The 15,643-nt window shown below is 39.2% G+C and overlaps 2 protein-coding genes across 2 annotated transcripts in view; one reads left to right on the forward strand and one right to left on the reverse strand.

Moving 5' to 3' along the window:
* Positions 1-6,239, forward strand: part of btv (dynein cytoplasmic heavy chain beethoven) — a 135,560-nt gene extending 129,321 nt beyond the window's left edge. The window contains exons 76-77 of the mRNA XM_071596847.1: positions 1,095-1,305; positions 5,912-6,239. Of these exons, the coding sequence (XP_071452948.1) occupies positions 1,095-1,305; positions 5,912-6,064 (364 nt within the window). The 3' untranslated portion in view covers positions 6,065-6,239. The remainder of the gene's footprint in view (positions 1-1,094; positions 1,306-5,911) is intronic.
* Positions 6,214-15,639, reverse strand: LOC139697872 (uncharacterized). The gene is made up of 3 exons (XM_071596731.1): positions 15,516-15,639; positions 12,177-15,090; positions 6,214-8,454 (listed from the first exon to the last, which is right to left on the reverse strand). Exons 2-3 carry the CDS (start codon positions 15,043-15,045, stop codon positions 7,865-7,867), a joined length of 3,459 nt encoding a protein of 1,152 aa, XP_071452832.1. The 5' UTR covers positions 15,046-15,090; positions 15,516-15,639; the 3' UTR covers positions 6,214-7,864.
* Between the last annotated feature and the right edge of the window lie 4 nt (positions 15,640-15,643).

The following is a 15,643-nucleotide window of genomic DNA, read 5'->3' on the forward strand; positions in this document are numbered from 1 at the left end:
GCTGGTGCCATAGTTTCGGGCAGTGTTTAGCAAGAATTTGATTAATGAAGAGTTGTCACTTGCTATTGAAGCCAGGGAACCAGGAGATTTATGATCCATTGACGTTGAAAAAGTTGAGCATTATGTGTTCAACTTCTTGAGTTCCAATTTTTTCCTCTGTAGAATTAACAGCTTATCTCTTCAAATGTAGTAAAAGGGTAGTGGGGGGGGGGGGGGGTAGGAGTCCTGACAAGTGGTCCCAACCAGATCAGAAGGGTGTGTTTTGGAGATGCAACCCCTCTTCCTTCAACAAGGTGACCAGGGTTTGTAGAGGCAAAAGAGTGCCACTCAGGGATAGAAGGTGGTTCTTTGCTAGTCACCTCACCTGAGTACTTCAAATACCTTTCATTTTTCTCTCCTGAGAGTCCAAGGAAGCACGAAGGTCGATGACAGAAAAGTAAGAAGGTCCATGCGGATGATTGAAAAATAGGAGGGAAGCGATTCAAAAGCAGGCAGAAGTCAAAATCATGAAAGGAGAGTCTCTAGGCAGAGTCAAATGATCCTTTCAGCAACTGAAAACCCAATTTTGGATCTATTTTCCATTTGAGTGAGAAGCGCATCTAGCAGACATGCATCTCCAGTTACACAATTGACTCTTGCGTTAATGTTTTTGTGATTGGATATGTGTTTTAAAATGGATATTAAATGGGTTGATGCCATCATAGGTATCTCATATCATAGAGCTGGAGAACTTGGCTTGCTGAACTTGGTCTATATTAGCTGCTGACCAATAAACTGCTCTCTAATTTCTGAAGTATTTCAAATGTTAGGGTTCTCTAATCATTCTGTGACAACTCTATTATAAGCATGCTTCTATGGAAATGCTTATTATTGAGGTATTGAAACTATATCAGAGTTTTCCTTTATATGCCATGAAAGAAAAAAAGGAATTAAAAAATTGGTTACCCTCTGCTTTAAGGAAAAAAATGAATGGTTGCAGGTCATTAAATGCAAGATGGGAAAATTTCTTATCCTAAATGTTTTCAGTGCACTGTTCTTCTTATGCCATGGTGATATTGTCTGCTCTGAATAACAATTATTTCATTTATTTTTAGGGAATATGGGACAACTGTTGATACTCTGAAGCTGGCTAGTACATGGGGTGAAAATGTAGCAGGTCTCACTGGATCAGCAAAACTTCCTGTTAAAGTAACAGGTATCCAAATTGAGGGTGCAGTACTGAATGATCAAGGGCTTGTTCCATGTGGTGAAGACTCTCCGAGTGTTTCTGTTGCTCCTGATTGTTTTATCGCTTGGATTCCTGAGGTATGCACCTTGCCTTTCTATTTCACTCTTTAATTTGACCATTCATATGCAATAAGTTATTATTGTTTGGTAATCTTCTGGTTATGGTAGGTTTTGGATGGACACAACTACCAAATAAATATTTTGTTTCTCCTAAAAAAACGCAACCCAACATCCTACTTTACAACACGTCCCTCTTCATATCTGTGTACTTCCTTCCTCCCTTCATTCCATCCAGCATCCTTATCCAATTCCTTCCCTTCCCTCATTTACCTAACATTCTACCCTGTATTACAGTCTTCAACATCCCACTGCAGATTAATATGCTTCTCATTCATTTCTCCTGCCTCATAATTTCTCCCAACAAATCCCCTCTCCTCACCCACCATAACTTGTACTTCTCATTTGTTTTCCTCTCGGTCCATTTCACTTTCTCCACACCCACATTTCAAAAGCCTCCAATCTATGCCTATCATCCTGCTTCAGTGACCATGTCTCCATGCCATACATAACTGTGCTACATAACAAAGTTATGATGAGCCTTTTCTTAACATCCTTACTGCCCCAATCATCAATTCCCTCCTTGTGAAAGCCTCTTTGCACAGTGCAATTCTTCTCCTTACGTCCATACTACTTACTCTTCTCCAAACCGTCCCTTCTAATACCATTTTGGTTCAAAACATTTCCAATATGTGTAAAATGTCACACCTGCTCTGGTTTTTGTCCTCCTATTTGAATGTTAAGCTTAGGATTTCTCTTCCTGGGAAACCACATAACCTTTGTTTTATTTATATTGATTTTCATCCCATATTTATTGCACTAAATTTCCAATTCACTCAACAATGCTTGCAACCCCTTGACTGACTGACAATCCAGACTTAGTCAACAGTACACCGAACCAACTATGAATTCCCTGCCGACTTTCATTCCTATCTCCAGTTCTTCACCTACCTCTTTAATCATTTCCTCCACATATCCATTCAACAGCACTGGTTATAATGGACGACCCTGCCCTAGGCCTCTTCATAACACTGCCCATCAGGATTCTCCATCCCCCACTCACACCTTAGCAGTCTGATACATGTACAGGTTACGAATGAGCCCCCTATCCCTCCAGTCAATTCCTATTTTCTGCAATATACTCATTAGTTTATCCCAATTCACTCTTTCAAAAACTTTTTCGAAATCTACAAAACAGGCAATTATGTCCTGATAATATTCTATAATCCTCTCAATCAGTGATATAAGTAATCCCCTCATCCTCTAAACTATCATTTGACCTCTCTATACTTTTGTTGATGATACTGGGAACAACTTCCCAATGTGTGAAATTAAACTTATCATTCTGTATTCCTCACATGATGTAGCCTTTATCTTTTCCATAATAGGAACTAACACTGATATCATAGTTGTCCAGCCAGATTCCTTTCTCATAGATGCTACGAATCAGTCCATACAGACTTCCTTCCACATTTTCTTAAACCGTTTCGTAGTTCTGCAAGAATGCTGTCTACTGCCATGGCCTTATTTGATTTCATCTCCTGTAATTCCCTTTTTATCTCATCATTGAGTATACCTGGACCTAAGAAATCGTCATCAACATCATATTCTCTTTCTATGTCTAAGTTTGTTGGCCTAAGTTCTTTACCATACAGTTCTTCTTTATATTCCTTCCATATTTTTTGAACCCTTTCTGTGTCAACTATTATCTTACCCAACTTATTTCTAACTGTTAATGTAGATCTTCCCTTCTTACTTCCCGATAGTGTTTTAACCTTCTTGTGAAGAGCATCAATTCCACCTTTCCTCTGCAAACTTCCCGTATCCTAGCATAGAGTCTTCTACCACTCTTCTTCTGCTTTATTTGTTACCAGTCTCAATTTATTATTTAACTCTTTGTATACTTCGTTCTTCCTAAGTCTGCATTTACATTCTTGCATTTCCTTTTTTCATCTATCTTTCTAATCATCTTATCCGTGATCCTTGGTTTTCTTGTCCTTTTCATATTAACAATTCCAATAGTTTCTTTTGTGGCATTTGAATTCCCTTTCATGATACCATTCCATTTTTCATCAATAGGACTCAGCTCTTTTCCATCACCCAAGATTTTCTCTGCAACCTGCTGATACTCCTTCCTTTTCATTCCAGTTAATGTTTATGAATTCCATTTCCCCCCCTGCTTATCTTTTTGAATCCGACCCTACACTTCATGAGCACTAAATTGTGATCAGAGTCTGCATCCATTTCGGGTAAACTGCACAAATTGATAATGCTGTTCCAAAATCTGTGCATAACCACAATATAATTGAACTGATACCTTATTGAGTCAACTGCCATTTTTCATGTATACCTACGTCTTTTGTGGTGTTTGAAATAATTGTTGGTGATGACTAACCCTTCTCTCCTACAGAATTCAATTGCTTTCTCCATATGGTCATTCCTCGTACCTGAACCATAATCCCCCATGTCATCACTTCTTCTCACATCTCTTCCTTCACCTACCATCGCATTTCAATCCCCAATCACTATCAAATATTTCCCTGCAGATAAACAACATATTATATTCTCTGAATGATTGTATACTCTATTGACTTCTTTCCCCTTACGATTGATATATTATATGATATGCTCTAATTTGGCTATGCTTCTTCCTACCTTTTTATTCAGTATAATGGCAACCCCTCATCCCTTCCACTGTATATTACTCTATGACTATCACTCCAGTAATCTCTGCTGTCCTTCCAACTCACATAGCATAGACCTAAAATATCTATATTTCCTCTTTCTCACTCACCCTTTATATGTGACACTCACATTCCAATTTCCGATGCTAAGTAATTCGATCTTCATCTTCTATTGTGGCTGTCGAAATTGCTTTCTAAGGGTTTCATGAAATGACGACCATAGAAGCCTTGCCTCTTCCGCTGCTGGGCACGACCAACGGCCATTTGGGTGGAGTCCCATTGTTGCCAAGACTCATTTTCTCTATCCTGTCCATCATATAAATCTAAAGAATAATAATTGAGGTGGTTTCCCATTGCCTTCCTCATAGTGTTTCTAACGTGACACCAGCATATAATGGCTGACCCTCTGGGGTCAGGTACCTTTGCAACTGCCTCTCTGGGGAACAGACACCAGGTGGACTACCTTGGTCTGGCTCCTAACCTTTGACCTACCTGGCATGGGTGAGATTTTACCAGGATTAATAATCATTTCCCCCACCAGTACATCTCTATGGATCATCGGAACGTGCAAGCCCTTCCACCACTACATGGTTTTAGTCCGTAGAAGGGTCATCCATATTAAATGTGGTAAAATAAGTATGTAACATAATCCTAGAAAGCTCAGAATCAACTGAGTATGCATTGTAAAGATACTACACTGCATTCTATGAACTTAACATTTCCCTTAGGCGTTTATTAACTCAATCTCTGTAATTAATTCTTCTCTGTCATTAGTGTTTTCCTCACATTTAAAATTCCTATGGTAACAGGTTTGGTCTTCTTCTGCATCATAATCATGAGAGCTATAATGCTGCACTGCAAGGATACCTACCCTTTTTGGTTTAAGTCCTCTTGTTACTTGGATGTTTATTCACTCAACAAGCTAACTTCCCTGTCCACAACATTACCAAAAAATAATTTATGACCATATGTTGCTTTTTATAATGGTGTAGTAACTATCTATATTTATTCAAACCTATGTAACAATCTATGTATTATGTAATATTTTCTACCCCTGGATAAAGCAAGCAATCAAGAAAGCATTTGTCTAGGCAAAAATTGAAGTCAACTTTCAATTTGGTGTGATCAACAGTCCAGTTAATAAATTTTATTTTCACATATGTATGAAATTTCAAAGTAGTGTTATAGAACTTAATCATTTGAATACTCCACGAAATGTGCTCATATTTGGTACTAGTCAGTCACTATGCTTGTTAAGCCTAAGTTAATCAGGGAACATTAACTTCAGTATCCTTTTTCTTATGTTATTACTGTCCCTTAGCATAAGCTATGATGCATACTTCTTTCTTTTAGTTTTAGCACAGTCTCACTCCGCAGTCTTTCTGATTGCTTTGAAATACTTCTTGAATTACTTATTGCTTTGTACTTCTAAATGTCCTCACCCTTGCGTTCTAGGGCAAAGCTACACCACCATTTTTCAAATGTAAGCAGTAATGTGGCACAATAGTTTTAAATTTTCATAAGAAGTTTAAGTCACCAGGCTAATTGTAGCTATTTTTAATAGTCTCGCGAAGTGCATTTTTACTTATTTTACAGGTTCTTCTTTTTGTTACATCATGATATTTTGACATTAGATTTGACCTACTCTTTGCACTTCCCCAACTTCCCTTTTCAAAATATTAAATTTGGATCATCCCCATACCTTTTATGACTAGGCAAAATTTTTATTTTGATAATGGTATCCAATTAATCTCTGAACAAGCACTTTTAACCTTTGCCTTCCAACAATTACTTATGTCCTTTGGATGAGGTATTTTATATATGACTACCACAATGATTATCACTGACAAAATTTAATGATAGATTTCAATATATTGCCCATGGTCCGCTACCCTTCTAAACATTATTGTATCAGCTATTCATCTTTCGCATATTAATTTCAGAATCTGAGAAGTTACTCTGAAGAAAGCATCTCTCTCCCAATTTATCAGAATGAAAGACGGGAGATAGTTGTCATCAATGTCAATGTTCCTTGTAACTCTGGAGACCGACCAAGGTGGATTCAGGCTGGTGTAGCACTGTTCCTACGCTCCTAGCAGTAGGAATTCACATAAGGATGCTAAAAATTTTCAAGTTTAAGTTTTCTTTTACAATTGAAGATATAAGTTTTTCTATGAGATAAGTATTTCATATTAAATAATGTTAGTTAGTGATGTGCTGATCTTATTGCGAAATAAATTAAACATGCATTTACCAAAATGTTTATATTATTAGAAGATATAATCTCTTTACAAAATCTTCCCCTCTGACATGATTCCTTGCATGTATTACACCATTTAAATTTTCTTTTACATAGTGAAGGTTTTTGACGAAAATGTCATCAGACAGCAAGCTCAACTTGCTACCACATAATATCATTATAAATAAATGATATTGGTCCTACTTCGGTGTCCATTTTTTGCACATACATGATTTGTTGGCAGCATACAACCTAATATGATTTTTCATGTACATAATTTTGTCATATATTGCTCTGTTGCCTAACAAATATATTGAATAACTTATTTATTAACAATATTCGAATATCAGTCTCAAGAAATAAAGTAAATTTTGCCACTGTTTGAATTTGACAGCTTCAACATGCAATAAAATGATTATCATTTTAGGCCAATGTCAACAGGGCCTCACTAATGAATTTCATGAGATTCATCAAAAGGTGACAAAAAATGTGCCTTCTTAATTTTTTAAGTCATCAATCACCCCATGAGTTTCATCTGTATTAAAGCTATTTCTATATAATAAAAAAATATGAGCAAATTTTAAACTACGCAACTGAAATAGAAAAAAATGAAAGTAATTATAAGAAAGAACTTATTCCTTGCACTTTCTTGATTATTTCAGTGGGGTCATAAAATACCCTAAAATCTAATTGATATTTTAACATTATCACGCCACTATCTTTGCCATTTTTTAGCAGTAGCTGTCATCTCCCACACACAATGTTGATTTTATCAGTTCAAAAACTATGCAACCAAGATTTTATATATACAAAATTAAGTATGATAATTATATATTGCTATTTAATATATATTCTAAATTTCTAAATAAAGTGATGTTAAATATGAAAATATACCGAGGATAATTTTTTTTAAAAAAAAGAGCCAATTACAATTGACTTACTTAATTGAAGAGTATTGTGCTTAATTATGGAATAACTTAACCTTGGCAAGTTTCAACTTTAATTACATGAGTGGCATGTAATAGTAAAACAAATGAGGAGAGCCTTATCATGGGGAAAGTATACTTTACAACAAACTATGAATGATGCGGAAGACATTTCAAGCAAATATCAGGAACAAATTGTATTACCCTGGATGAAAAAATCCATGTGATAAAGTCTGTGATGTACCCTGACTTCAGGACCAGTCAGGGAAGTATATATTTAGTCAAGATGGAAGCTGTTGAAACTCTCAAGCAAAATTCACTCCTTACCATTTCTGAATATTCACTTTTCAGTATATTCATCAAGAGAATTACCACTTGAGATCAGCACTTCGGTTAGTTACGGATACAATGAATACACTGATTTGAATGTGTATAACCTCTTCAGGCATCACATATTTTGAAGTAGCAGTTATCTTCGATATTCTCTCTCTCTCTCTCTCTACATATAATGTGGCACTTGTGATATTGGAAAGGGAAAGTTAAATTCTGTTTTGGGACTGCACTCCCCACATCCCTTTCTTGGACGGAGAGTTTTAAGACGGCAGAATTCCACACCTCAGTGTGCCTCCCTTTTGTCCACTTTTGCTAGCAACCTCTTTCCCATTGCCCTTCTGGCATGGGGAACCCGAGAGTGTGGCAGTTTGGCACTTGGGAGTGGGGAGGGGTCGACGCTATGACATGTATATGGGCCACACATAGATGTTGGCTGTGTCCCTTTGTTCAAGGGGGTCCCTGGCATAATGGAGCACTTCCTGAACAACCTGCTCTGTCACGGCAGCTGACAGGTGACTCTGTTGGATTGACACGCCCGCTCTCCCTGGAACCAAGTTCAAGTCAATGGGTTGAGTGGAAACATGCTGTGAGACGGTATGCTGAGCTGAGGTCACGGTTGTTGTCACGGCCTGGTGGTTCCCAAGACCATCGTCGGGCAAGATACTCTCTACCTCCTCCTCTGTTATCTGCTCATTTTTGCTGGTGTCCGTGGTCACAACCAGTTCGGTTCCTAGGAGGCTGCCAGATGGGTCAATATTGTGGTGGTGCGGGGACCCTGTCAGGCTGGAATGGCGAACTTGGTGATCCTGGCTGTCTGGGGGTGGAGATGGATCACCATCAGAGGCCATGGCTGGGCCTCCGTTTGCTGCCTGTGGGTGGGTAGTCATGGTCTGGACTGTTTCCCTGTTGTGCGTCTGCATGTGCCGCTTCATGTCAGAGCGCACACGGAATGGCTTGCCACACACTTCACATGGGTGAGGCTTTTCCCCTGCAAGAGTGATAAGAAGACTAACTTAACGTGTGACAATGACAATAAGCCAAGAGTTTTACACAATGAGAGGTAAATCAGAATTATTTTGTAAAAACAAAATAGTTCATAGAATAAATCAAATGGTTTTAAGGGCAAACCATTTGTATACACCAAATGGCAAAGTGGTGATGCGTCTATTGAGAGCCAGCAGGAAAAGTTAAGTTGGTGACCACTCAGGGCACCAACTTTCAAAGGCAAGGACGAGTTGAAACATAACAGTTTTAGGTTTAGCTTTATGCTACTCCTTCATGATGAGGGTAAAAAAGATACTTTACATTTCCACAATAAAGATTTAATATTTCATGACCATGGTTTCGATGCTGCGCATCATCTTCAGGCAACATGCATCAAAATTTTTAATCAATAATAGGTTGCTACATCTGCACGCAACTTACCCCCTCTCCATAATTCCCCTACCTTACTCCCCTCTTGAGCCAGACTAAATAAGTTGAAGAATTTTGATTTATGTTGTCTGATGATGATGAGCAGCATCAAAACCATGGTCGTGAAATATTAAATCTTTATTGCGGCAGAGTAAAATTTCTTTTTTATCCTCATCAAGGACAAGCTTGGTGTACAATTAACTTGGGTATTCACCACACGGTGAATGCCCAAGGTTCCTACTCCCTGCTCCAAGGTTATAACAAATTAGGTCTCTCTGAGGTGTACTGGGATGGTGAATTGCCAACATCACCATATCCCTATCAATTTTACTGACATAAAAATTCCGGAGAATCACAATTCTAATAGGAGGGTATGAGGGTAAGAAGCCATCACTTATTAGCATTCATAAAAGATATACATACGTTGGGCAACGTTTAATTTCTTCATAGTTCCTCGGCTAGCTTCATCGAATTTTGCAATCTCATTATGTTCTTGACACAGAAATATTTTGACATGATTTGCCATTTGTTTGTGAAAAACTGTTTGAATTTATCACCTCACTATTTAAATTTTGTGACAGAATCAGACATCATGAGTCATAATTAAATGGCATAGCAAATTAAGAAATGTCAACTAACGAAAAATTTAATGAATCTTTGTGAATAAGGTGAAAGTAATTTAAGAACGTGAAATCCTTAACCATTGAAAATGATTACGAAACCTCAAGGAGTTAGCATCGACAAATCATTCACTAATTATCTTTCAAGATGTCGGGAAGTACACAGTAATTAGAATAGAGCATGTTCCAGTTGGACACATCTTTATGCTATTCGTCTGGCTGAGGAATCACCTCCCAACCTTGACTAACTTTATCTGATTTCACTCATTTATGTTATAATATTGCAACGTATTTTAATATATTAATATTGAAAAAGTACTGCTTTATGAGTTAAAACCCTGGTGTCTTTAGAATTTTATATTTTTCCTTACTAGATGGATAAATAAGGAAATAATTTGAAATTTGAAAATTTCTAACTTAAGTAAAAGTACCTAGGAATAAATAAGGGAGTGAATGATTCAGTCAGGCTGTTGCTTTATATATTTTAATGTTATTGTTTTCCTGAATCAACAAATACTATGAATTGCCCAGAATATTTAGCCAACTAGGCAACTGTCTACTTTGGCAAGGAGAGGAGATTAAGTTTTATAAAATCACTCATCAGAATGAGTAAAAAGTAACTTATTGATTTTATGATTAGCAATAAGTAATTACTCGAAACATTACAGCCAAATATCTTCTTCATTTTCAGCAGGAATGAGATAGTTTTGTGATGCCACACTCAATAATATTTTCAATCGTGATACCATGAATAAATGGCCACCTTATTGGGTCAGATGTGATTTGGAGAATGAAATTAAGGAGAGCTGATGGTTTTATGAAATTAAAAATACAGATATAGGAGCTGTCTTCGTAAAAACCAGTTCATTGGCTCACAGAGTTCTCATCATTAAATTTTGTGAATTATTAAGTAAAATTAAAGCTTCGTGGAAACAAGGATTAAAAGAATTATGCAATGAATAACTTTGCTGAAGAAGGCTTCAATCCTTCTTCCAGGAGTTTTCATCTCTACTTAAATAAGCAGACGACTTCACGACCGTGGGCTCTTTTGTCACACAACGTGTGTGAAGGAAACTCCCAGAAGAGAAATTGAGCCTTCACCAGCTTAATGTCATGAAAGCCTTGAGAATAAATGTTGTTGCTGCTCTGAAAGGTCATATTAATGAATATTTCTGAGTGTTGATAGAAGTGCTCATTCAAACCAAACATTTAATACTCTGGGCTTATGTTAAGCATTTCATGAGGCCTGAACTATGCCAGGAATTGGTTTACACATTGAATATAAATGCTTTAGGTTCTGTCAAAAACATTTAGTGAGTTTTTGTTTATTTAACTCTTACTTCCACATGTACAATCATGGAGGAGTTTTAATCACCTTCCTGACTTAATTCATTATGGTGGAGATAGTATTTTTGAATAAGGCTATATTAGTAATAGCATTACATTGGTATAACTATCCAAAATAATCCACAAATTATATTAACTCACAAGGGAGTAACAATGAAAATGCAAAATTAGTGAAATAAATATACCATATATTTAAGAGGGGCAAAATATTCTTTGGGCTCAAATATTATCATAAAAAATAGACCAATTCTAAGACAGTTTAATACAGCTCTTTACTCAAAGATAATCTTTCTATTGCAAACCTCTTCATGTCTACATATTTCTACATCAGGTAATTTTAATAAAATTGGAAGGCAAAAACATTGGAATAGCTTCTTAAACTCATTCTTCTTAGTTTATCACAGCATCAAACCAAATGCCCTGAATTACACAACCCATCACTGAATCTTTTTGTCATTCATTCAATGCATCCTCAATTTTACTGAAAGTATTCTGTTATTTTGTATTCAAGCTGAGGTTAAACACAAGACAAGGTGGAAAAGTTTACATATCTTGGAAGTGTTTCAGAACAAGATGGTCACAATAGTGCCAATTAATCAAGTACCAATGGCATGAGGGAAGAGAGGATTTTTGAGAGAAAGCCAAAGCAGGCAGGAAATGTGGATGCAGTCTTTGATTGGCAATGGAATGTTGAAGTTTGTGACATAGGAGAGAACATTATGCAAGTAAGAAAGGGGGAGGAAAAGGATGAACATGTTAGATGGCATGTAGGGGGATAGAATTTATGTGGAATAGAAGATGGGTTTTATGTAACAGCACTTAACGTCCAGAACGTCTTGATGGAGGACCAAAAGCTGAGTCGAGTGTTTGCTTGCTTGTTAACAAGAAAGATCGGAATGTCTTCTTTCAGGAGAAATAATAGCTTTAGGAAGAAGTTTTATATTTGCAACAAATAAAATTTGTAAGGTATGAATGAAAAAAATCCCTGATAAAAAAAACTCCACAAAAGATTTGAATGGCAGACATCAGCATTTCTGACAATGAAATAAGAAGTGACTGGCAAGACTGGCCTTTAATGAATGACTATTCACTATTTACTAATGAGGACAAATCAAATTAAACAAAGAATTAGGTGTCTTCTGAAAACAAGATACCAGAATATGGTACTAAATTTCTCAAGTACGGATCCAATTACTTAAATATGAATTGAATGGGGTATCAAATATCCAAATGATGCTTTCTATTTCTTTTACAGACAATAAATGGGTAATGACTAGAGGAATACACACCAATCGTTCAGCTGACTAAAAGCACAGCAAAAACAACTCACCTGTGTGGATGCGGCGATGGTTTTGAAGATAGCTCGAGGCACGGAAGCTTTTATCACAAAATTCACACTTATAATTCTTTTCTCCAGTGTGAATTCGCCTGTGGACTATCAGGCTGTACTTGCGAGCAAAGTCCTTCCCGCAGTACTCACACTGGTACTGTTTCTCGTCCGAATGGATGGAGATGCAGTGGTATTTGAGGTCACCCCACTGGCGAAAGTGGCGGCCACAGTACTCGCACTTGTACGGCTTGTCGCCCGAATGGAGTCGCATGTGTACCTTGAGGGCACTTGCGGCAAAGAAACTCTTACCACAGACCTCACACTGATGGGGGCGCTCGCCCGTATGGCTCCTCATGTGATAGACGAGGGAGTTTCGGTGGTTGAAGACACGACCACAAGTTGAGCACGTCATGTGCTCTATCTTCCGGGTGCTACCGCCACTCCCGGCCGATCCGCCGCCGCCCTTCCTAGCCTTTTTCCTCTGGTTTCCGGAGTGTGCCGCATCCGGGTGCTCCTCCTGCATGTGATGGTTCAGCTGGGCCCTGCTCTGGAAGGCGCCTCCGCAAATGTCGCAGACGTGGTGATGGAGCCCGATGCCTTGACCGTCACCAGTGCCGTCGTTGGTGGCATCGCCGCTCCCGGAGTGCTGCTGGCGGCGCCGAACGGGGCGGTCGAGCACATCGTTGTCCGCCCAGTCGTCCTCCTCGTCGTCATCATCATCATCATCGTCGCCAAGGAACTCCGGCATCCAATCGGTCTGCTGGTCCTTCTTGGAGACGACCACGGTTTCCTCCATGACAGTCCCGTGGGTGATGGTGTGCTGTTGTTGTTGCTCCTCCTCGTCGTCCTCATCCTCCGGGCCGTGCACGAGATTCATGTGGGTCTCGTAAGCCTTCTGTCGTCGGAATGTCTTGTTGCAGTGTGTGCACAGGAAGGCCGGCAGTTCCACGCCAGGGGGCTGTTCCTGATGGTGAATGATGTGTATCTCTTTCTGAGCCATCTCCTCCGGCGCACGATTTACGCTGTGATGGCCGTCGTCCACCAGGGTCATCTCCACTCCCTCGACTTGGTTCAGAGGTTCGTCTTCGTGCTTCACCTCGGTGTCCTCCTCTTTGACCTTTCTCTGGGAGTTGTCGTTCTCGAGCAGGGGCTCGTAATGACACTTGAGGTGCTCGAAGAACTTAAATTGGCTAGGGAAAGTCTGGCCACAGAGTAGGCATGTGAATGGGTTCTTCTTAACACCGTCGATGGATTGTTCCTGCGGGTGCATTTGCTCCTTGTGTGCCTCGTAGTCACCTTGGGAAGCCAGTCCTTCACCGCAGATCTCACATTTGTAGCACTTGACGTGGACTTGGGAGAGCTTCTTTTTCTCGTCGCTGTCCATGACCAAGGTGTTTCCCTTGAGTTTAGGCGGGATCCTCTTTTTATGGGGCAAACTTCGATCAGAGGGGCCCAAAATGCCCTCGGAGGCCCCCGTTTCATAATCTAAAGCCTCAAGATCTTCTCTTGTGCAAACCTCTTCCATTTCATCTTCGTCCTCCAGTTCCTCCAATATCTCCTCTTCGTCTCCCTCTTCAACAATCCCCTCGCCCAATTCATCTGTTTCCTCACCGACCTCCATCATTTCCATGACCTCCCCGTGTTCATTTTTTAAGGTGGTCCCTAAATTTGATACGGTGACATACTGAACACCATCAACTACTGGAGAGTTAGTATCTAACATATGCACAACGGAAGAGTCTTCAATTTCAGTCCGAAATCTTTTGAGTCGATTACGAACAGCGGAACCATGCCCCATAATGGCCTTCTTTGGGTGTGGCAGGATGACATGAAGTTTTGCATAAGTGTTGTCATCCTGATGAGGTTGACCATAAGGCCCATCCACATCCCTCGTTCGAATACGCGGAGAAGAAACCACCATTTCATCAGCTTTGTCATGATTACCACTCACAACACTACCATCTTCCACAGCCTGAATGTAATCTGCTACCATTGCGGACGACACTGGTTTATCAGTGGTGACCACTACATGAGTGTCTTCTGGGTGGAGACCCTTGCCAACTCCAATCAACCCCTGAATCTCAGCGGTGTTCATTATGACATTCGTGGAATCAGAAACGCAAACAGGCAAATGCTGCAGCAGTTGCTGCTGATGAAGCTGTTGTTTTTGTTGTTGCACTAACTGAACGGCAACTAATGCAGCAGCCAATCTTCGATCATCATCTGTCAAGTCATGCGTTAATATGTCTTCCTCTACCACACCCGTTGTTGCTGTTTCGCTGTAATGACTACTGGTGGCCACAACCATACCATCTGTATCTGGAATGTAGGCCCGCGAGACGACAGGCAAAGATTCAGTACTGTGATGCACGGAATGGTGTTGGATGTGGTGGTCAGTATTCCCTGCAGAAACAGGACTAAGGAGTGTCACGCGATTGCTGACAGAAGTTCCACTGCTAGGAACTGTGGTGTAATAAGCAGTCTCCTTAAGCTGTGATGAAGCATGAGGCTGATTCTTATTGGCTTCACTGGGAACAGCTTCCATAATCTCAACAAGGGCATGTTGGCCCAAAGGCATCTGCACAACGTGAGCAAGCATTTCTTCTCCTTGTCCTCCATTTCCGGACAGAGTTGAGGCTGTCAAAGTGTCGGACTGCGAATCACAATCCCCCAAAGATTCTTGGGGTTCCTTCGAAATACTAGGCTCAGGATGAATGGTTATATACTGAGAGCCAACATCATGTGATGATATGAGACCAACCTCTCGACTACCTTTCACTCCATCATGGACTATTTTTACTTCTTCATTAAGGTGAGAGACAAGTTGCACGTTCGTCATTAACTCGCCTGACCTCTCAGGATTTTCCATTCTGGTGTCCTCATTCCCATAAAAATCTTGGAATGGCCAATAGACCTAAAACATAAAATCCCTTCCGTAATATCATGGTTCAAGTTTCTAACAAAATATCATAATAGAAACAGCATCATCAGCTGTAAGACTCTCGTCATGATTCATAGTAGTGAGCTAACAAGTGACATTACAGTAAATATAATTATAAAACCAAGCGATGAGGCAAAACCATCTTCACTTAGTTGCCTTTGGCATCTCTTTTCAATAATTGAGAATTTCATATATTTATAGTCAAGATAGGGAGGTTTGATGTTAGCATAAAATTTATTTTGAAAATCATAATGTAAACATTGACATAACGTGTAGAGTAGCCCAAAGAAAGCCATCAAAATTAACAATTGACAAACGAGTGCAGTTGCAAGGTCACACTTTGTGTAGGATGATCATAGAAACTGACACTTATATTTGCGGATATAGGCAATGCTTACCTTTTAATTTACAGCACCAATTAAATTTAGAACATTTGTAAATGTTGATTTCCTCTTATTTGATGAAAATAGCTGTCTGTAATAACACACAAGCCATTAGTACGAGAGCACCGATGCAAAATATGACA

Source organism: Hetaerina americana, unplaced genomic scaffold, assembly GCF_022747635.1.
Source record: "Hetaerina americana unplaced genomic scaffold, ioHetAmer1.1.p SCAF_8, whole genome shotgun sequence".
NCBI lineage: Eukaryota > Metazoa > Arthropoda > Insecta > Odonata > Calopterygidae > Hetaerina > Hetaerina americana.

What these genes read in the sequence shown, in the direction of transcription:
- LOC139697872 (XM_071596731.1), bottom strand. Translation starts at nt 15,045, where the DNA reads ATGGAAAATCCTGAGAGGTCAGGCGAGTTAATGACGAACGTGCAACTT. An exon ending in CCATCGCCGCATCCACACAG is followed by an intron (nt 8,455 to 12,176) that starts GTGAGTTGTTTT and finishes TCACTCTTGCAG; the next exon opens with GGGAAAAGCCTCACCCATGT.